The following is a 21,773-nucleotide window of genomic DNA, read 5'->3' as shown; positions in this document are numbered from 1 at the left end:
TAACAACATCATTTTGAACTTTTAGCTACCTTTAACTTTAATAAGCAAAGCACAATGGTATTAAAAAAATAAATATTTTAACAAGCACAGCGTCTCATGAACAATTAGTTCATTTAAACAATAAGTTGGTTAAATAAGTGTGAACAGATCTCTGATCTCTAGTGTGGTTTGAATGCAATTTGAATGAAACAGACAAAAGACATCTAAACAAACCCAAAACAAAATATCATGTGACAGGCTGTGACTATAAAAAAGCCAAGACAAGCAAAATAGAAGTGTGAACACACCCTTAATCATGACGGTTTGAGAGAGATATTAAATTAACAATGCTTGCAACAGGATGAATTAAAAACATTTTCTACATTTTATTCTGAATAAACTATTGCTGTGAAATACTATGCATTGTTGAAGGACTACTTGACCAGTTTGAAATGAAATGTGAAGAATTTACCCAGCATTCTTTGGCCTTCGACCCAAATATTTTAAAGACATTCACCTTTATTTTTAAAACTATTTTAAGCTGTTGTTAAAAGTAGCTATAGCTACATCAACACAGGGTCACTAAAAAGCCAATTTACTAAACTTGCCACATAAACATTCTTATAATTTCACCCCACAACTGATATTTTTATACACTGCACACAAACTTAGCCAAATGATCTCCTCTCGCATATATGCCAACTATACATACATGCATATGTAAACATACACAATCGTTCATATATACATATACATACACATGAATACGTATACACATTCACATATAGTCTATAGCTTTGATATTATAAATCAAATCATGTGATCCGGAAGTGTATAAAAAGAAGCACTTGATTGTCATCAACATTGTCTGATGAAGAGCGGGCAGCTCGAAACGTTACACGCTCTGTGTCAGCCTTTTTAATTTAATAAATTTGTATTTTTGGAGCCTTGGTGTTGCCGCCTTTGATTTACATTTAATTTGCACTTTTTGCGGTTTTGGCTGAGCACCCAATTAAGAGAGATGTGCATGCTTTCGTACAGTTTTTTCATTCTTCTATTGAATACAAAATAATAATTTCTAAAGTATTTCAAAAAACCTGCAGCCAATGACTGCAAAAATATGTAATATATTGTGGAAATATAAATTTTTATCATCTAATTTCAAATTAACAATAATCTACGTATAACTAAAAAGTTATATTCTCTGGTTTTTAATTACATAATTTCATTAACATCCCAGCTAGGAGGGACATTTCTGATTACAGGCTAAGCCAAAGTAATGCAAATTGTCAGTTTCACAGCATGGGGTGTCTATTGTTTTCTCTTTTCGATCAAATGGTCAGGCGGTTTCTGTCTCCAGAACATGATGAGATTAGACCTGAGAAGCAGTTTACCCTGCCGACCACAACCCTTAATTTGCATGCTTTGTTTAGCCATATCCCCTCCTCCTAAGAACACAATATAGCCATGAAATCTTTGTCTTAATTCAGACTATTTGCAGACTTGTGTGAGACTTGTGAGAGACTTGTGAAAGAACTTGCAGACTGCGGACCTCTAGTAGGCTCTTGCAGACACATCTTAAAGACGCTGTATGACTGCAGATTAACCAACACGTCTCAATAAAGGAATTCTGCTTGTTTCGAGTCTCCTGGACTGGGTTCCCTCTTTTTCACTCACTCATTTATTTTTTTTACAACAATATATTCCTATATATAAAACTATGGAAGTCAATAGCTGCTTTACCCAACATTCATCATTATCTTCCTTTGTGTTCAATAGAAGAAAGACACTGAAACAGGTTCATAACCAGTCAAAGGAGAGTGAATGATTACAGAATTGTAATTTTTGCGTGAAACATTCATTTAAAAACATTAATCATTAAACCCCTTATAAGCATTCTATAGTATTGTACTTGGTGTGGCTGATATGGGTCAGCTTATTCTCTCCATCTCTCTCCCCCAGTCCTGATCTCGTTGCTTCCCAAGGTCACATCACTCTCTCTGTATGTGTGTATGTGTGTGTGTGTGTGTGTGTGTGTGCCTTTGAGCAACATTACACTCCTCTACAGTCAAGACATTCAGGACACTCAACAACAATGGCATTATGAATCTCCATGAATCGGTCGACATATTCCACATACCATGCTTGACAAACAATTGCTGCATAATTGTTCCTGAACAAACCTGAATGTGATGAATAACATAAGCATCCATACCTTCAGTTCCAGTCATCCTGCTCAGTCTTCTCAACACAGAAATCTGATACTGTGGATAAATCTAAGTGGAAATCCAAAACTGTCTCTCTTGCATAGAGAAACCGCCAGTCCCTCAATGCAGTGTAAACTGTTCTCTTGACACTTCAGTTAACTTGCCCCTCATAAAAGCAGGATTATCACATGCTGAAAAAAAGTAGAAAGACATTTGATTGAAACAACAGCTATTATACTTTAGCAGCAGTACAATAATGTACATCACAGTCATTGTGTTCTAAAAGACAAAAAAACAGACCAAAATTCTTCAAACTTGTATTTAATTAGTGCAACAATATATATATATATATATATATATATATATATACACACACACACACACACACACACACACACACAGTTGAAGTCTGAATTATTAGCCCCCCAGAATTATTAGTTTTTAATTTTTTAAACACCATTTTAAGGACAAAATTATAAGCTCCTTTAAGCTACATATTTTTTTGATAGTCTATAGAACAAACCATCATTATAAAATAACTTGCCTAATTACCCTAACCTGCCTAGTTAACCTAATTAACATAGTTAAGTCTTTAAATGTCACTTTAAGCTGTATAAACGTGTCTTGAAAAACATATCCTAAGATATTATTCACTGTCAACATGGCAAAAATAAATCAGTTATTAGAAACGAGTTTCTAAAACTATAATGTTGAGAAATGCGTTAAAAATTCTGCTCTCCGTTAAACAGAAAATGGGGAAAAAATAAACAGGGGGCTAATAATTAAGGAGGGCTAAAAATTTTGACTAACTATATATTAGGGCTACACGTACACGATACTGGAAAACTTATAATAGGGCTACACGTACAAGATACTGGAAAAATCTGATATTACGATATATTATTTTTCTGCGGTAAATAAATATTGCGATATGAATACAGTTTCAGAAGATGGTTTGAATAACTCTTTTTGATGGTTTTCTAGGGAGTCTAACAGTATTCAGGTACAAAACTAGAATACTTATAATGCGAAACAACGCTTTTCCTACTTTGCCTTGTTTCTAGCACAAATATCAAAAATAATTTTAGACCAAGTAAAAATAATGTTTGGTTTTTCACCGTCAGTATAAATAAGCATTTTAGTTTTTTGCATATTTAAAGAAAATGATCTGTCAGTGGGGTAATTAAAATCATCTTGTTTTCGCTTAGGACTAGAACCAAGACAAAAATTCAAAGTAAGAAATGTTTTTAACATTAATCATATAGATTTCATATAAATACAGTGATTAAATACAATTCTGTACAATTCTGTATATTGGTGCTGAAATGATAACAAATCCAACATTTTAAGATATTTAAATAGACTAAATAAATGTAAAACATTTAAATAAAAGAAACACACAATTCTAAATTAATCAAAAGTATCTGATAAAAATTAAAAATTAATGAAATTATATTGAATTTAGAAACAGAAATAAGATTAAACAAATGAATATATACAAATCAGGTTGTCCTGAATACATAGCTTAAAATAACCAAATATATATGCATTTATTATACATTAAGTATTATAACAATGTAACTACAATAAATAATGCAACCCAACAGATGCTAAATACATTAGATAAAGAAAAAAATAATAATTTACACACATTTATGTTTAAAAATAACCTATTTTAACTTCACACAAGAAACTGAAGAGATGTCTTTTTCTTTTAAGGAAGTGCCTAGCGTGAGAATGATCCTGTATGGTCTGTAGCATCTAAAAAGCTGAAAGCCACTGAATTAATGGACGATTATACAGTCAAACAACCTCCTGAAGCATATAGAAAACACGCAAGTTCAAGTCTACTCAGGACATTAAACATGAATGTTCCCTAACGTTAGTGTTTACATCAACCGGATGGACTGTAACGTTATGTGACGGCCAAACAAACCCACATGCTCATACAACAAAAACAGACGACTGTTCATGTTGAACTGACATTTTCAAAAACTGCAACAGCCACACACAAGACCGGCTAAGTAAATGAAGCTAACTCTGCCGTCGAGCTTTTCTTAAGTCGAGCTGTCACTGGCAGACTACAGCATGACATGCAACACAGAGGGTTAAAACATGAATACAAACCCATTTCACTTCGTGAGACAATCGGATGTGGCTGAAAGCTGAATTAATCCGATAATTTTCCTCAACTGTCCGTGGATGCGGTCGCTAGCTGAGTTAGCTGCCCGGCTAGCTGGTAAATGGACAGTTTACGCCCAACCCAGGCTAATACTATTAGACGGTCGATAAAACGCGTCGCTGCACACGATCATCACCACAGACTGACAAAAACATCGGAAACACTGCGCTCGAACCGCTCGAGCGGAAGGAAGAACGACCAACCCTTAAACCCGGCAGCTTGTTACATGTTGGGGTGCATGTAAACGCCTGTCAAAGTCGTACAAACAGACAGCATCAGCATCTGATCAGGCGAGAGAGCCTGTTTGGGTGGCACCACTCAGTGGGACCTTATTATATCAGCAACATACAAACATGCGAGTGGGTGGCATGCGAAGTGTGCTGATTTGTATGGATAATATTTATAAATTGTAAACTATATGTTCTACATCTTACCAGCAAACTCTGCCGTAGAAGATAAACCGCCTACATAATAATTAATATAAACATTTCATTATTTAATATATTAAGAATTTAATAATAGCAATATCATCAAAATTATGGGAGTTTGATAATTTTTAGTTTTTAATTTTTGTTTTAAATATCGAGACAGAAAGATTTAAATAATCAGTTATATGACAAAAAATCAAATGTCCACTTTAAGATTTGCGTACTCTATGCTATTATACAGTCGTTTGGTTATGCTTGCGCTGTGTTATTGTTATTAATATTAAATATTATAAAATTATTTGATATTTTTCTGGGTTCTAATTGTAAAAGACCTTCTTTCATCTTTTAAAAAAACACAACTGATGATGTACATTTTCAATTAAGTTTTAAAATAATATTTACTGTAATGTAGCCTACTACGGTGTTATTTTTGTATTAACATTCTGCACTGTTTACTATATATGTAGTGTATTTATACATTTAAGAATGCACTGAGCACGCTGAATCTGTGTATTTTGGAGCGGTTAGCGGTGAGATTATGTTTTGGTGTAAATATAAGGTTAGTTTATGGTTGGTTCTGTCTGTCTGACCTGCTGCACCTGATCTCGCGGCGTGCTCGCGCGGCTAGGCTGCTAACGTCATCAGCCAACACAGGCTAAAACCGACTAGCTCGCTAATAGTTCAGCCGACAAACTGGCCAACTGTGCCCGGCCCCACAACCCAGCCTACAACATATAGGCGGTGGCTTGTCGTTAACGCTGTGATTATACAGAAGGCGAAAGCAAGTGCGTTTTGCGGAAACAACTTACGTGGGCGCTGAGAGAGAATAGTGCTGATGTCCGTTAATTTCTCCCGATGGCACACTCCCACGGTGACGTCAGCGGCGCGCTCACAACGCGTGAGGAAAGCGGCAGTCACTCGTCTGCGCGTGGCACGATATGACGGAGTGACCACATCAGTGTCTCAAAGGCAAAAATGGTCAGTCAGTGGTTATCAATTGCTTAAAGGAGAAGTTCATCTTTTTGTGTGTGATAATATTTTAATATGGAAACATGACTGACACAGCCTCGATCATCAATTGTTTATATTGCATCTTTTTATTATACAAAATGCAAGTAAAACACTGAGAAACAGAATTTGATGCACTCTGTTCATCTAATCTGTGGTGGAGAATAACCTATATATAGTAGGGCAGACTGTGCGTAACATGAGTGTCTGTATTTCATCCTCAAAATACATTTACATAAGATAGGTTGACTATTTTAGTTAAGTTATAGGATTAATTGGAATTTTAATATATAATTTATTAAGCATAATTAGCAACGAAAACATTAGAGGTGAGCAGGACATAAAGTTGAAACATTGTAAATCAGATTTTCACACTAGTGGGCTGTTAACAAATAAATGCAAATAATCTGGAAATTTATGAGAAAAAATTGAGCAGATTTTTTTAGAGATATACTTTAGTTATCACAAAAAGTCTAGTAAATTTAGTAAATTAAAATGAAAATTAAACTATTAAACTCTTGGTCAAAAACATGAACTGAAATAAAAAATATATATGAGAGAGAGAGCGAGCTAAGAACACCCCTCACAGATTTCTCTTTTAAGTTAATATTTTCTAAAGGATTAGATTATTCAGTACCAATGCAAAGTAAAAAAAAAAAAAAAAAAAAAAAAAAAAAAATATATATATATATATATATATATATATATATATATATATATATATATATRTATATATATATATATATATATATATATATATATATATATATATATATATATATATATATATATATAGCTAATAAGTGACTATACAGTTTTAATCATTATTAAGTGGTTAAGTGAATTTAAATGGCATCAAATTATGGCAGGTGAATGTTAACATTACTTTGATTAAGCTTGAACTTAAGGCTTAGCCTTGGAGTTAGCCTGCCTCAGACCAGGCTAGTTTCCCAGGATAAGTTGCCAGGGTAACTAAGTTTGAACTATCATAAATTGGATTTTATGAAATCGAATCCGCCATTAATAAACCTGACTTACCAAAATAAGCCTGGCTTTTTCTGTAAGCTTGGTTTATGGAATAGCCCCCTGGTTGTTTATAGAAACACCTGTAGATGCACTTTTATGGACATATCAGCCAAGAGCATGATTTTTATACAAAAAAAAAAAACAAACATTTCCTTTATAAACAGTTCTAACTTAATTCATTTGATAAAAATGAATATCTAACTGCATATAATAAATGTAAAGAAGATTGTCCAAATTCCTTGTCATTTTTACTTTTATTCATTGGATTCAGTAGCTTTTCAAACAAATTATTTTTTTACCAGGAGTTTTGCATGTCTTCTTAATTCTGCCAAACTAGAATTACAAAACTGATATTTTATGTATAAATATATATAGTTATATAGATATATATATAGATATATATATATATATAAATATATATATAAATATATATAGATATATATATATATATATATATATATATATATATATATATATATATATATATATATCTATATATATAGATATATAGATATATAGATATATATATCTATATATATATATCTATATATATCTATATATATCTCTATATATCTCTATATATATATATATATATATATATATATATATAAATATAAATAACCCACTTGTAACCAGTCAAAGTTTCCATAATATTATATAATATAAAAAAAAAAAAAAATCCATTACACCACAATGCATTGGTGTCTAAGCAAGATCAGTTTCTTGAAATGGATTCAGAAGACAAACCAAAGAATAACTGGTTTAAGGTAAAGCAAGGAAACAAATTTGGTCTCAAGAGGCTTTATTTGGCTCACATGACTAACAAAAAGTTTGACCCTTGCCATAGAGCACTTCTGTTCATCTTTTCTGTTTGCGAGACCAGATGGACCAAGGAGAATTGAGACTTTGAGGATTAGAGACAGACTGAGGTACCGGAGGCCAGAAGGGATTTTTAAAACCAGTGTTTACTGGGTTAAATGGCATTGGAAAAACTGGATACTGTTGAATCTGGGGGGCAGCTGGGGTGGGTGGTGAAGGTAGTTGTAATGGTGCAAATTCATTAGGAGGCAACATTGGGTACCAGAACTCTTGAGACTCAGGGTACCAGGACTCTTGAGACTCAGGGAACCAGTGCCGATGATGGTGCCGATGATGGTGTCTTCGTCGTGGAGGGAAACCTCCATAGTAATAAGGGTAATACATTGGATATGGATAGTAAACAGGGGCTTTAACTGGAGCAGGAGTTGTAGGGGGTGCAGCAGGAGGAGCCTGGTTCCAAGGGTACCACCAGGGGTATCCAACTGGGAAATAAGGATATCCCTGTGGAAATGCTGTTGGGGGAACAGTCGGTGTTGAGTCTGTTGCCTTTGGGCAGGAAAGAACCACTTCTCGGTCTCCCAACAGCAAAGTCAAGTTCCAGTCGGCGTCCTAAAAAAAAAAAAAAAAGGGGCAACAGTCAACTGCACAGAACATTTGCTCAGATTTAATTAGAATTTTTAATGCCCACACTTACCTGACTATCCCAACAGCTTCCTGTAAATGGTGCAGTCAACACAATTGAGCCACCAACATTATCCAGAGTAAATGAGCACATGGAGGATGTCAGAGACAGAGGCATCCATGATCCAGAAACTAAAGCAGAACAAGTATTAGGGGTAAATAAACCAAACTTTAAAAGAAACCAAATGAAAGCAGCTTACCTTTAACAAGAACATCATCTCCTCTGACACCAAATGAGACGATCATACCAGAGGAGGTGCAGGACACCACAGGAAGGCGAGGACTTACAGGGCAGGACATTTGTACTGGAGCCCCCATTATAATGAGTGGCAGAACATAACTACCACCCTATTAGAGGTGGATGAGGTTATTCAAGGCTGCAGGATATTAGCAGAACTATGATACACCTGTCAGATTTAATATTCACACTAACCTGTTGTCTGACGTTACATCCAGTGTATGGAGCAACAAGAGAAACATCCCTGCGTACCCGCTTCAGTGAGAACCCACAGCTGGCTGGCATCTCAGACAAAGACACTGGTGAACCCTCTCCTGATGCAGGGGAATTCAAGAGATAAGACTGAGCGGTGGAATAAATAAAAAAAAAAAACACACAACCCCATGCACACAACTTGCCTCTCTCAAGCAGAAAGTGTGGTGTTCTGTGTCCTTTAATATTTAAGGTCATTGAATCATTTCCACAGTGTAGAGAAGGACCCAGTCGTTGCAGTTTAGCTCTTGCCAGCCGGAACCGTTCTTAAAAACACAATTAAAAGTGATGTTATTTACCATATTTGGAGCACAATAGGTCCCTATTTAAAAAAAAAAATTGTAATTATGTTACCATCTTCATTTGACTTTACTGCTGATCCAAGTCTAAAAGTATCCTTTTTATCATCAGATGTGGCACTTTGACCACCAATTAAAAGTTTGCCCAACTGGATTGCGTCTCCAGAGACTGCTCCATTAGCACCAGTTTCAGAAAAGGCCTCTGAACCAGCCATTGAAGAACTAAATGATATCACAGCCATCATGAAAAGTAAAATGCCCTTTGGCCAAGGCATGGTAAGTCTACTGAGTACCCCAGTGAAACCTAAAAAGTATTGTTCTTCACAATTTCCTAACTCTAACTCTTGTGAAGGTTACTGAGTCATAGTAGACTTTTTCGTAGTAACTTTTGAATCACTCAGTGACACTGATAGACCAATCACATCTGTTCATCAATCAGCTTCAATCACCTGTGTCTCATTAAGCTGAGAGTTAATGCAAGGGCTGAATTTGATTCCTTTTTTCCCTTTTCAGTTAAAAACAACTAAATAACACACACACACACACACACACACACACACACACACACTAGGATGAAAGCTTATAGTGTAGATACAAATACTGATGTTGACGGGAAAGATTAAAATCACAGTTTAATCTAACTTGATGTTCAAAAATGAAAGTTGTAGCATTATAAACCAACAGATGGTGACAACCAGCCATTAAAAATGTGTCACTGGATGATTTTTCAAAGTTGACAAATTAAGTAATAAAACAAAATCATTTTTATGAGTGAGTTAATGAATCGTTAATTTTAAAAAGGTGTTTTACTGTTGGATACATGCATTCATCATTATCAGCAACAGTAATGAAGATCATCTTTCACAATATTGATTATTATTACTATAAATTTTAATTCAGCTGGTTATTTCTTATTTATTTTTATTTAAGTTACAGGTCATACATTAAGTTTGTTAAAACAAAGTTTCTTGTAGTACTGTTTTTGTAATAAATAGAAAGCAAATTACATTTTTTTTTCTCCCCTATTTTTGCTGATCTGAAAAATGCTCCGATCTGCGACTCAAAAACTGTCAGAACCATCAGATTTGTGAGTGAGTGATTGAGTCACACTTGTTTCATTAGTATGGATACCTGCACATATATGTAGAAATAGCTGGTAAAGAAGTGGTTGATGCAGACAGTTTAATTTTCCAGTGAATAAATTATGAAAAGGATCATTTAAAAAAAGTGTTAAGAATTTGTGGCATAGTGAATGTGATGGTGAGATATGAAAAGATAACATTATAAATATACATAGAATTAGATACACTTCACTTAATCATTACATACAACAGAATAACCTGAGTCTGCATTTAGTCTTAAATGTGAAATTCTTGATAAACAGATCATGTATTGATAAAATATTTGATAATGAAAGATTTACAGATGCTTGCAAAAGGACTTCACATAGGAATAAATCAGATCTCACTTTTAGTATTGTTAACAATGACGCAAATATAGATATGCTTAAAATATTATGTAAGTACCTCACAAACAAAGAACAGTATTTTAACATCCATAATTAATAAGGTGTTTACCATCTTCACTTTAGTCCCTGATTTATCTGGGTTCACCACAGCAGAATAAACCCCCAAATACTCCGGCACTTTTTATGCAATAGATGTCCTTCCAGCTCCAACCTAATTCTGAAAGTAAACTAACCTGTGAACCAGCTTGGAAACATCCATACACAAATACCACATGCAATTTAGTTCGTTCAATTCACCCACACACATGACTTTGGGGGAAACTGGACCACCCAATATAAGCCCCAAGCAGGCATGAGGTGAACATGGGATGGGACTCAAACCAACACCCACCTTCCATTGAAGTGACAGTTTGAACCACCGAGCTACTCAAAAAAAAAAAAAATGGGAATTTTCAGAGACACTCTTTATTAGAATGGTTCCCACTCAACACACTAGAATTTTTTTTTTCACAAAGTAACATCATGCTCAACTGACTCAACCAGCACTAAGACTCATGACAAACGATGCATTTTACTGAAGTTGGGGGTGACCTGACCTGTAATGACAAAAAAAAAAAAAAAAAAAAAAAAAAAAACACAACAACAAGACGATTAAAAAGTGGTCCATGAAAGATGAGATCAAAGATGGTTTTGTTTTTTTTAAAGCAAGTATAACTTAAACTTAACCCCCCCCCCCCCCATCCATCCAAAAAGGTAATCATGACTTGCCTTTTATGGATCCAATGGTATTGCTGAACTATAATACTCCAGCTTAGTGCCTCATGGGAAAACTTGATGAATAGACATCAAATAGCAGCCAGGAGAACAATGCAATGTTAAACTTTATTAAGCATGAAATTGACCAGAAACTGTTTGAGTTTTCCCCCATAGTCAAATCCATATTTACTGCTTTCCATGAGACATGGAGATGGAGTTTGATTGAGGAGAAATTAATATTTGGGGACTAGAGATCGACTTTCGAAGTACCTGGGGAACAAAGGGGTTTTTAAAAGCAGTGTAGGCAGGCTTGAAGGGCATTGGATAAAACGGATATTGTCGAATCTGGGGGGCAGCTGTGGTTGGTGGTGGAAGTGGTGGTTGGAATTGTGCAAATCCATAAGTAGGAGGCAGCATTGGGTACCAGGACTCTTGAGACTCAGGGTACCAGTGTCGATGATGGTGCCTTCGTCGTGGAGGGAAACCTCCATAGAAATAAGGGTAATGCATTGGAAAAGGGTTGTAAACAGGGGCTTTAACTGGAGCAGGAGTTGTAGGTGGTGCAGCAGGAGGAGCCTGGTTCCAAGGGTACCACCAGGGGTATCCAAATGGGAAATATGGATACCCTTGTGGAAATTGTGTGGGGGCAACGGTCGGTGTTGATTCTGTAGGCTTCAGGCAGGAAAGAACCACTTCTCGGTCTCCCAACAGCAAAGTCAAGTTCCAGTCTGTTTCCTGAGGATGAGAGGGACAATCAACTGCACAGAACTTAAGCTCAAGTTTAACTAGAAGTTCACTGCAAATACTTACCCGACTATCCCAACAGCTTCCTGTAAATGGTGCAATTAACACCACTGAGCCACCAACATTATCCAGAGTGAATGAGCACATGGAGGATGTCAGAGATAAAAGCATCCATGATCCAGAAACTGAAGCAGAACAAGTTTAAGGGGTAAATTCATAAACCAACTTTAAAAGAAACGAAAGCAGCTTACCTTTAACAAGAACATCATCTCCTCTCACACCAAATGAGACAATCATACCAGAGGAGGTGCAGGACACCACAGGAAGGCGAGGACTTACAGGGCATGACATTTGCACCGGAGCCCCCATTATAATAAGTGGAAGAACATAACTACCACCCTATTAGAGGTGGATTAGGTTATTCAAGGTTTTATGATTGGAGACGAACCTGTCAGATAATATTCACACTAACCTGTTGTCTGACGTTACAGCCAGTGTACGGAGCAACAAGAGAAACATCCCTGCGTACCCGCTTCAGTGAGAACCCACAGCTGGCTGGCATCTCAGACAAAGACACTGGTGAACCCTCTCCTGATGCAGGGGAATTCAAGAATTTAGATTGAGGGGTGGAAACAAACATACACAACCCCATTCACACAACTTGCCTCTCTCAACCAGAAAGTGTGGTGTTCTGTGTCCTTTAATATTTAAGGTCATTGAATCATTTCCACAGTGTAGAGAAGGACCCAGTCGTTGCAGTTTAGCTCTTGCCAGATGGAATCGTTCTTAAAACACAATTAAAGTGATGTTATTTACCATATTTAAAACAGTAGGTCCCCATTTTTTAAATTTAGATCAGAGTTACCTTCTTCATTTGATTGTTCTGCTGACGCAAATCTGGACACATCTCTTTTATCATCAAATGTGGTACTTTGACCACCAATTAAAAGTTCGCCTAAATAAATTGTGCCTCCAGAGACTGCTTCATTAGCACCAGTTTCAGAAAAGGTCTTTAGACCAGCAATTAAAGAGCTGAATGACATCACGGTCATCACAAAAAGTAAAATGCCCTTTGGCCAAGGCATGGTAAGTTTATTGTAGCTCCCCAGTAAAACCTAAAAACTGTTTTTCTTCACAAATTATTTAAAAAAATATGTAATACTAAAGATTGTTAAGACACACTGGACATTTTGTAGTCACTTTTGACACTAATACACCAATCACATCTGTTCATCAATCAGCTTGTTTCACCTGTGCCTCGTTCACCACAGAGTTAATGCAAGGGCTGAATTTAGAATAGCACATTCTGCTGGTGAAGACAAAATGTGTTATGAAGTGATTAAATGAGATTCCTCTAAGAATATTAAGTTATATCTTTTTAATAAAGTGTGCAAATCAGGAACACTTCCTTCTTTTTGGGAAAATCATGACAGAACTGATCCAATTGTAAAGCCAGTAAAAGATCATTCAAAACTTACAGACCAAATGCATTAACATCTAACCTCAGTGAACCAATAAAAAAGATGATATTAGCAAGGTTGAATTATCTTCTGTCTGGAATCAAACATTTAAAGGTTATTTTATATATATATATATATATATATATATATATATATATATATATATATATATAGAGAGAGAGAGAGAGAGAGAGAGAGAGAGAGAGAGAGAGAGAGAGTTCAATCAGATGCATAAGGAAGCAATTTGAATAAAACTGAAAAAGTTTATTAAAATTGAACAAAGATTTTTTTTTTACTGATTGATCTTTTATGTGTGGAATCCTTTTGCTCAAAGATATTTGCAAGTCTAAAAGGTGGTAGTCCACAAGGCAGTGTTTGCAGCCCTAACGCATTTAACATAGTTATAAAAATTGAGTTTTAAACTGTTGGACCACTGATTACAAAGTCTTTAAATGCAGATGGAGCAATAAGACAAAAAAATTTATAATTGCTGTTACAAACGAATGTAAGTATTGGGGATTCGAGCAGTTCGATCCATATTATTAATTTCTGTCCTAATGTTTTGATCTTCGCTTGGTGTCACGCAGTCAAGTTATGTGATTTTGCAGGCCAGAGTTTACCAAGCTTGAACTTTGAACCGCAGCAACCTGCGAAACTTGACACAAGACCTTGCGTTTCCGGTCTCACGCTTTTGCGTGTGTATGAATAGAAGTCTATAGGGAGAAAAGTCAAGTGCGACCGCAGCTTAATAAAGTAATTAGACAATCAGCTTACTCAAAGAACAAGTTATATCTTTTTAATAGAGTGTGCAAATCAGGAAAACTTCCTCCCTTTTAAAAGCATCATGACAGAATTTAACCAGTTGTTAAGCTAGTAAAAGATCCTTCAAAACTTGCGGACCAAATGCATTAACATCTAACCTCTGTGGCCTGATGTAAAGGATGAAAAGGATGTTAAGAGTTTTTTATTTTATTTGAGGCGACTGCACTCCCTACTGCGCGTATGTGACAATAATAGTAACTGACAGCTGGTTTGATAGATTGACAACTAATTGTAACGATTCTGAGTCAGTTTTTATTTTTCATTTACATTAACTCCACCACCCATTTTCTCAGTCTGGGTTTTACTGTACAATGAATAGTTTTCTATTAAAAGAAATGAATCTGGTATATCAGAGGTTAGGCATGATTCAGATCTCACCATAACATGAGCTTTAGTTTGAGCAATTAGGATTTTAAATTCATCCAGTTTGGAAACAAGGCTCCTCAAATTTAAATGACACATTTGAAACCTTTAAATGTACAAAGCTGAGTCAGTGTGGCAGGATTTTTCATTAAAGTTTTTGCTTTTTTTTTTAACTTTCACATGTTTATAATCTAAACCTGAAATAACAGGATCAGGAAGATCCTCAGAAAACTGTAATGAAGACTGAATGTCTAAAGGTTGTGAAAGGTCGGCTTTTATCACGCTTGTGTCTGGACCCAAGCTCAGCATAATTTTTAAAACATAAGAATAAAAACCCATAAAATATAAAAAAGTATACATAACAACAGTTTTGTCAGGGCCAGGATTCAGTTCAATATTTCCAATTAATAAAAACACAATCATTAAAAGCCTTGAAAATTGGCATCGACTACTTACAGTCGTGTCTCTTGAACTAGATTCTTTACCATGAATGTCATTAACCGAGCGGTGAAAGACAAAAGCATGAGCTTAGATGGCTACCCGTTCATGCAGAATGAAAACTGGATGGGAGGACACACTCCAAAAATCCTTGGGCCACATATGGAAAAATAGACATCCCAGTTTTTAGGAAAGGCAAGCAAATACGGCTTGCTCATGGGTCCGGGTTCAGCAACCCCGCACAGATACAGGGTACAACACTCAATGCATATGGAAACATTGCTGCCTTCACTGAGTCTCCCGACAGGAGCACAGTTATAGTAAAATAGAGAATCACTGACAGCCTGTATCTAAAGATACAATAGTGAACAAATAATTGGATCAGGGATTCATATCAGCAATATATACACATGTGACACACACACACTAGCATCAATAAATGTTCTCAAGACTTTGTTTGGTATAGAACAGCTGAAAAAGCACTTAATCATCGATCAGTATTTACAGTATTAAATGATTGCAATATTACTGGGTCCTCAGTGGGAGGAAAGGATTAATATATCTAAAGTGGTTATTTGTTCAGACTCTTCCTCAACATTAAAGCTCAAACAGTGGTAAATTCTAGATATTTTACACAGTTTGTACACAATTAAAAAAAAAAACAGCAGTTATTTTGTGTGAATACCTGCACATATAGCAGGTTTATTAAGTGATGGATCCAGATAGTAGATGGATCCAATTAATAAATCATAAATATTATAAATAATTAATTAAAAAGTGGTTAATGAATTGTGGCAAAAATGACGGTGAGAATAAATATAATATTTCATAATAAATCTAATAGTAAATCTAATAATACAACAAATCTAATACTAACACTATACGTCAGTTTTATCTGCCTGTCTTTTAGAAATTAAATCTGAGTCAAAACATCCTTAAACTAAACAGTTCCAAAACTGAGGTCCTATTATTTGGCACCCTACTAAGGTTAGCCAGTACAAGGATTTCACACTTACGGTTGATCATGTTCAACTGTCTCCTACCCAGGTGAGTAAGCATGGGGTGCTCTTTGATACATGGCTCAGTTTTAACTCCCACTTCAAACAATTAACAAAAGTCACTTTCATCTCCGCAATATTGCACGGATTAGACCATTTCTCGAACAACCTGATGCAGAGAGACTTATCCATGCCTTTATCACATCAAGTCTTGATTTTTGTAATTCACTTTTTGGGGGTTTACCAACAAGTTGTCTCAGAAGACTAAAGTATAAACAAAATTCTGCAGCATGGGTTCTGACACACGCATCATTACCATATTACTCCTCTGCTACAACAATTACACTGGGTTCCTATTAAATCACCAATTGATTTGAAGACCTTGATTTTAACTTTCAAAGCAGTGCATGGGCTAGCACCCAGTTACATCTGTGACCTGGTGACTGTCGCCATCGCAGCCTGCAGTCTTTATTCTGCATCGGGACTTACCCTATATCAGCCACGCTGTAAACTCAAGACCATGGGTGGGATGGCTTTCTCATACAGTGTGCCTACGCTGTGGAATGCACTCCCCATCAGCATTAGGAATGCTGCCTCTCTGGACTGTTTTAAGAAACTTCTTAAGACTTACCTTTTTAGCATTGCTTTTAACTTTTTATACTATCTAATGGCTCATATTTTTATTGTTTTATTACATCTTTTATTGTTGTGCTGTTTTTCTTGCCTTGTATTGCTATTTTGACTTGTAGCGCTTTGAGTTTAAGAAAAGCGCATTACAAATAAAACCTATTATTAAGACAACATTATATATTTACACACTTCACTTAAAGAGCCACCATTATGGGTTTTTGAAAATAAACTTCCATGTTATGTGTCACACAACTCAAAGTGAAGTGAAATATCCAGCTAAGGCTTATATCTGAAAGTGCACAGTGTTTAAAACTATTTATTTGTTTATAAAAGAATCGCCTCAGTGCCTTAAATGAAACGTCTTGATAACGAGTCTTTAGCATTTTAGCATAACACTGATACAAAACTTAAGCCCTGCCCAATTGTTGCACGTGCAAACCCAGAAAAATTTAAACCCCCATCCCCATCCACAAACAGTAGCAAAGAAAAAGTGGAAGACAAACCTTATAGCAGATCCCAGTTGAATCATGTCGTGTAGACACTGTGCTCAGCTAAATATTATTGGAAGTGTGAGGAGAAAGTTAGTGTTATTTTCTCTGCCTAAAGATAAATCTGATTAGAGTCAGTGGTTGAGGTTTATTTTTGCAAAAATACCTCAGAATTATAGCCCAGCCTTGTGCTGTTCCTATCTTTTTTCTGACTCGTGCTTCTGGAATCTACATGCTTACAACGGGGGATTTGTCGGCCGTTTGTTAAAGGAAAGATCAGAAAAGACTATTGATGTATGAGACTTGACGAGAACTTTACAGTACACAGTTCACAGACCTGTTTCTTCCTTTATTTCACAAGTGTAAGTAAGTGTAATTGAATGGTTGCCTGCTTGTTTTCTTTCTTGCAAATTATGTATAATTGTGTTTGGTTACTTGTAACTGCTTGTAGTGTATCTGGTTAACTTTATATTCTCATATTGCGTTTAAAGCCACATTGAAAACGTGTCATGTGTCACTTTTTTTACAGATTTAAATACGTTTGTGAGCTCAAAATCTTACTTATGGTTAAGAATAGGGCAATATGCTGGTGCTTAACTGCATTGCTTTAATGCACTCCTGCATTGGGCTCACACACATACCTGCCATCGTTTGTCCCTGAAAATCCAGGAGACCTGGGGGGTTAGGTTAGAGAGTGAGGTGTTTGAATCACACTTGAGAACCGGGTACTGTGTATTGTGATGTTAGTAACAACTACGAAGCATGTTTCAGGCCACCACTGTGATTGGATATTAATATCAATGTTAGCAACATGGGGGTTTCACAGACGATACCAATATGCTGAGGACTGTGAACAGGAGGGTGGCGAAAGATGGTTCTGAAATACAGGAGACTCCCAGGAAAAACACGAGTGTTGGCAAATATGCTCACACACACTCTGCCTACTTCAATATTGTTGATAAGACATGGTGAGCATTTCACTTTATCTCGCACTGAACGCTGTCGACCAATCGCAACAGACTGGGTCATCAGACTAATCAGCACAGATTAGCTTCGCGCTAAGGAGGGGTTTAGGAACAAATGAATCGCTGAATGAATCATATGGGAGCTGCTGGGATAATTAAGCAAAAATTAATGCTTAAATGACTATGAAAGTGTTTTTTGACCTTGCATGCATATCAGCCTGTTGTTGGAGACCCTTAATACCAAAATATGACCTTTTTAAATGTATAATAGGGGCTCTTTAATTAATCATTACATCTGAGTCTGAATTTTGTCTTACATGTAATATTCCTAAAATTGCTTTATCATATATTGCTTAAGCATATGACAATAAACACTTCACAATCTTCTCTAGGGTTTGTTATATGCAAGTAAAGCTCGTTTGCCAACCAAAACAAAATATAATAGAATTCCTCCAAACAAGTATGCTCACATAATGTTCAAAAAGCTCTCTCATTAAACGTACACAACATATTTAGATGAATTCCACACAAAAATAAAAAATAATCCCTTGAATCAGATTTAATCTTAATGAAGATTAATAGTCAAGAGGTTAAGAAGTTAATTTTTTGAGACCTATAATGTTGCACACACAGCAAAAAAAAAAAAAAAAAAAAAAGTTATGAAAGACGGTCTCCAAGTTGAATTTGTTATTTTATACACGGGTAAAATTTAAAAGTGGACTTGCATAGATTTGGAAAGGACTACGTGTACACATACAAGTGTACAAAGAAGGATAAGGCAAATGTTTTTGAATAAGGCTATGCAACATTACAAGTGCTAAATCTCTATTAAAGCACCAATTCTTCTTTCAGATCAGCAAGGCATGGATATTTTACACTTCCCACTTTTAAAGAAAAAGTTCTCACATTCCATGATCTTGCTTAACCACTGTAGCCATGCTTAGCATCAACACTTTATTACAACACTCTCATTAAGACTGTATTAAAAAAAATAAATTAAAAAAAATAAAAGTTTTGTACAGAAAACATTTTGACTTAGGGATTCACAACTTTACTGGTTTTTGGATAGCATGCATTTCTTTAGAGCATTTTCAGTACTCTGTTTTAGATGATCAACTTGCTGAAATTTATACAAGACTGCTTTCGACTTGAGGTATTCAACAATTGAACAGAGTTTCCATACCAGGTTACTTGTACCCCGCCTATTTAAAAAAAAAAAAAAAAAAAAAAAAAAAAAAGTTTCTTCCAGCTACTAAATAGTTGCTTATTATTAGGGTCTCTGATTAAGACTTACAGCTAAAAACCAAAAATAGAATTGCCTTTGAGTTAATTCATAGAAAAATAAAACCTCCATAACCTCAAATACTTCAACATACAAGTTAATCTGTTTAAGGGAAAGCCAGGAAACAAATTTGGTCTCAAGAGGCTTTATTAGGCTCACATGACTAACAAAAGGTTTAACTCTCAGCATCAGAGCACTTCTGTTCATCTTTTCTGTTTGCGAGACCAGATGGACCAAGGAGAATTGAGACTTTGAGGATTAGAAACTGACTGAGGTACCGGAGGCCTGAAGGGGTTTTTGAAACCAGTGTTCACCGGGTTAAATGGCATTGGAAAAACTGGATATTGAACCTGGGGGGCAGCTGGGGTGGGTGGTGGTTGGAATTGTGCAAATTCATAAGGAGGCAACATTGGGTACCAGGACTCTTGAGACTCAGGGTACCAGTGCCGATGATGGTGCCGATGATGGTGCCTTCGTCGATGAGGGAAACCTCCATAGTAATAAGGGTAATACATTGGATATGGATAGTAAGCAGGGGCTTCAAGTGGAGCAGGAGTTGTAGGGGCTGCAGCAGGAGGAGCCTGGTTCCAAGGGTACCACATTGGATATGGATAGTAAACAGGGGCTTTAACTGGAGCAGGAGTTGTGGGGGGTGCAGCAGGAGGAGCCTGGTTCCAGGGGTACCACCAGGGGTATCCAACTGGGAAATATGGATACCCTTGTGGAAATTGCGTGGGGGGAACAGTCGGTGTGTCTGTTGCCTTCGGACAGGAAAGAACAACTTCTCTGTCTCCCAACAGCAAAGTCAAGTTCCAGTCTGTATCCTGAGGATGAAGGGGACAATCAACTACACAGAACTATTGCTCCAATTTAGCGATGCTTACTGCAAATACTTACCTGACTATCCCAACAGCTTCCTGTAAACGGTGCAGTCAACAGGATTGAGCCACCAACATGATCCAGGGTAAATGAGCAAATGGAGGATGTCGAAGACAAAGGCATCCATGATCCAGAAACTAAAGCAGAACAAACAGTTAATGGTAAATAAATATACCAACTTTAAAGAAAAAGAATGAAAACCGCTTACCTTTAACAAGAACATCATCTCCTCTGACACCAAATGAGACGATCATTCCAGAGGAGGTGCAGGACACCACAGGAAGTCGAGGACTTACAGGGCAGGACATTTGCACTGGAGCCCCCATTATAATGAGTGGAAGAACATAACTACCACCCTATTAGAGGTGGATGAGGTTATTCAAGGCTTAATGAGAAGAGCGGAGCCTGTCAGATTTAATATTCACACTAACCTGTTGTCTGACGTTACAGCCAGTGTACGGAGCAACAAGAGAAACATCCCTGCGCACACGCTTCAGTGAGAACCCACAGCTGGCTGGCATCTCAGACAAAGACACTGGTGACCCCTCTCCTGATGCAGGGGAATTCAAGAATTTAGATTGAGGGGTGGAAACAAACATACACAACCCCATTCACACAACTTGCCTCTTTCAACCAGAAAGTGTGGTGTTCTGTGTCCTTTAATATTTAAGGTCATTGAATCATTTCCACAGTGTAGAGAAGGACCCAGTCGTTGCAGTTTAGCTCTTGCCAACCGGAACCGTTCTTAAAAACACAGTTAAAGTGATGCTATTTACCATATTTAAAAGTAGAGTAGGCCCCTATTAAAAATAATACTTGCCATCCTCAATTGTTTGTTCAGCTGAAGCAGGTCTGGATTTATCTTTTTTATTATCAGGTTCAACACTTTGACCACCAATTAAAAGTCTGCCAATATGAATTGCGTCTCCAGAGACTGCTCCATTAGCACCAGTTTCAGAAAAGGCCTCTGGACCAGCAATTGAAGAACTGAATGACATCACAGCCATCACGAAAAGAAAAATGCCCTTTGGCCAAGGCATGGTAAGTTTATTGTAGCTCCCCAGTGAAACCTTAAAACGGTTTTATTTACAATATCCTTAAAGATTCTGAATTCTAAAAGTTGTAGAGTTTATTGAGACACACTAGACTATTTGTAGTCACTTTTGAATCACTCAGTGATACAGATAGACCAATCACATCTGTTCATCAATCAGCTTGTTGTTTTCACCTGTGCCTCGTTCACCTGAGTTATTGCAAGAGCTGAATTTGGAATAGCACAATCTGCTGGTAAAGACAGAGGCTGTGTTTGAAACCATCCTACTATTAGGTATGGAAACAGCAGTAGGCGAGCGATTGAGTAT

The 21,773-nt window shown here is 36.3% G+C and overlaps 4 protein-coding genes across 24 annotated transcripts in view; all 4 read right to left on the bottom strand.

The window, feature by feature from the left end:
- The window catches only part of tmcc1b (transmembrane and coiled-coil domain family 1b), a 44,338-nt gene extending 38,630 nt beyond the window's left edge, over positions 1 to 5,708 (bottom strand). For 11 of the 21 annotated variants that reach the window (XR_012386833.1, XR_012386834.1, XR_012386835.1 and 8 more), the window contains exons 1-2: positions 5,606 to 5,708; positions 2,195 to 2,377 (exon numbers count right to left, since the gene is read on the bottom strand). The gene's annotated coding sequence lies outside the window, so the exon portion shown is untranslated. Of the gene's footprint in view, positions 1 to 2,194; positions 2,378 to 4,313 lie in introns of all 21 variants that reach the window. The other 10 variants (XR_012386836.1, XR_012386837.1, XR_012386832.1 and 7 more) reach the window with 2 other exon arrangements.
- Positions 5,709 to 7,615: 1,907 nt separating this feature from the next.
- On the bottom strand, positions 7,616 to 9,482 carry LOC100334068 (uncharacterized). The gene is made up of 6 exons (XM_002663768.8): positions 9,175 to 9,482; positions 8,967 to 9,086; positions 8,764 to 8,882; positions 8,531 to 8,678; positions 8,344 to 8,462; positions 7,616 to 8,258 (listed from the first exon to the last, which is right to left on the bottom strand). Exons 1-6 carry the CDS (start codon positions 9,392 to 9,394, stop codon positions 7,689 to 7,691), a joined length of 1,296 nt encoding a protein of 431 aa, XP_002663814.5. The 5' UTR covers positions 9,395 to 9,482; the 3' UTR covers positions 7,616 to 7,688.
- A 1,550-nt stretch (positions 9,483 to 11,032) lies between these two features.
- On the bottom strand, positions 11,033 to 13,250 carry LOC100538023 (uncharacterized). Its single transcript, XM_021479783.2, has 7 exons — positions 12,953 to 13,250; positions 12,753 to 12,872; positions 12,560 to 12,678; positions 12,339 to 12,486; positions 12,154 to 12,272; positions 11,356 to 12,078; positions 11,033 to 11,183 (listed from the first exon to the last, which is right to left on the bottom strand). The coding sequence occupies exons 1-6, from the start codon at positions 13,170 to 13,172 to the stop codon at positions 11,530 to 11,532; spliced, it is 1,275 nt and encodes a 424-aa protein (XP_021335458.2). The 5' UTR covers positions 13,173 to 13,250; the 3' UTR covers positions 11,033 to 11,183; positions 11,356 to 11,529.
- A 6,412-nt stretch (positions 13,251 to 19,662) lies between these two features.
- On the bottom strand, positions 19,663 to 21,536 carry LOC100334195 (uncharacterized). The gene is made up of 6 exons (XM_021472477.3): positions 21,233 to 21,536; positions 21,037 to 21,156; positions 20,844 to 20,962; positions 20,621 to 20,768; positions 20,431 to 20,549; positions 19,663 to 20,357 (listed from the first exon to the last, which is right to left on the bottom strand). Exons 1-6 carry the CDS (start codon positions 21,450 to 21,452, stop codon positions 19,737 to 19,739), a joined length of 1,347 nt encoding a protein of 448 aa, XP_021328152.2. The 5' UTR covers positions 21,453 to 21,536; the 3' UTR covers positions 19,663 to 19,736.
- Positions 21,537 to 21,773: the final 237 nt, after the last annotated feature.

Source organism: Danio rerio, chromosome 11 (assembly GCF_049306965.1).
Source record: "Danio rerio strain Tuebingen ecotype United States chromosome 11, GRCz12tu, whole genome shotgun sequence".
NCBI lineage: Eukaryota > Metazoa > Chordata > Actinopteri > Cypriniformes > Danionidae > Danio > Danio rerio.
Note: the sequence above shows the minus strand (reverse complement) of the source record. Positions and strands in the feature narration are given on the sequence as shown.

Excerpts from the sequence above, each read along its gene's own strand:
- LOC100334068 (XM_002663768.8), bottom strand. The coding sequence starts at position 9,394 with ATGCCTTGGCCAAAGGGCATTTTACTTTTCATGATGGCTGTGATATCA. Across the intron at positions 9,087-9,174 it reads AGTAAAGTCAAATGAAGATG|AACGGTTCCGGCTGGCAAGA; the intron begins GTAACATAATTA and ends TGTGTTTTTAAG. Across the intron at positions 8,259-8,343 it reads GAAGCTGTTGGGATAGTCAG|GACGCCGACTGGAACTTGAC; the intron begins GTAAGTGTGGGC and ends TTTTTTTTTTAG.
- LOC100538023 (XM_021479783.2), bottom strand. The coding sequence starts at position 13,172 with ATGCCTTGGCCAAAGGGCATTTTACTTTTTGTGATGACCGTGATGTCA. Across the intron at positions 12,873-12,952 it reads AGAACAATCAAATGAAGAAG|AACGATTCCATCTGGCAAGA; the intron begins GTAACTCTGATC and ends TTGTGTTTTAAG. Across the intron at positions 12,273-12,338 it reads AGATGATGTTCTTGTTAAAG|TTTCTGGATCATGGATGCTT; the intron begins GTAAGCTGCTTT and ends GTTCTGCTTCAG.
- LOC100334195 (XM_021472477.3), bottom strand. The coding sequence starts at position 21,452 with ATGCCTTGGCCAAAGGGCATTTTTCTTTTCGTGATGGCTGTGATGTCA. Across the intron at positions 20,963-21,036 it reads ACACTTTCTGGTTGAAAGAG|GAGAGGGGTCACCAGTGTCT; the intron begins GCAAGTTGTGTG and ends CCCCTGCATCAG. Across the intron at positions 20,769-20,843 it reads GCTGTAACGTCAGACAACAG|GGTGGTAGTTATGTTCTTCC; the intron begins GTTAGTGTGAAT and ends CACCTCTAATAG.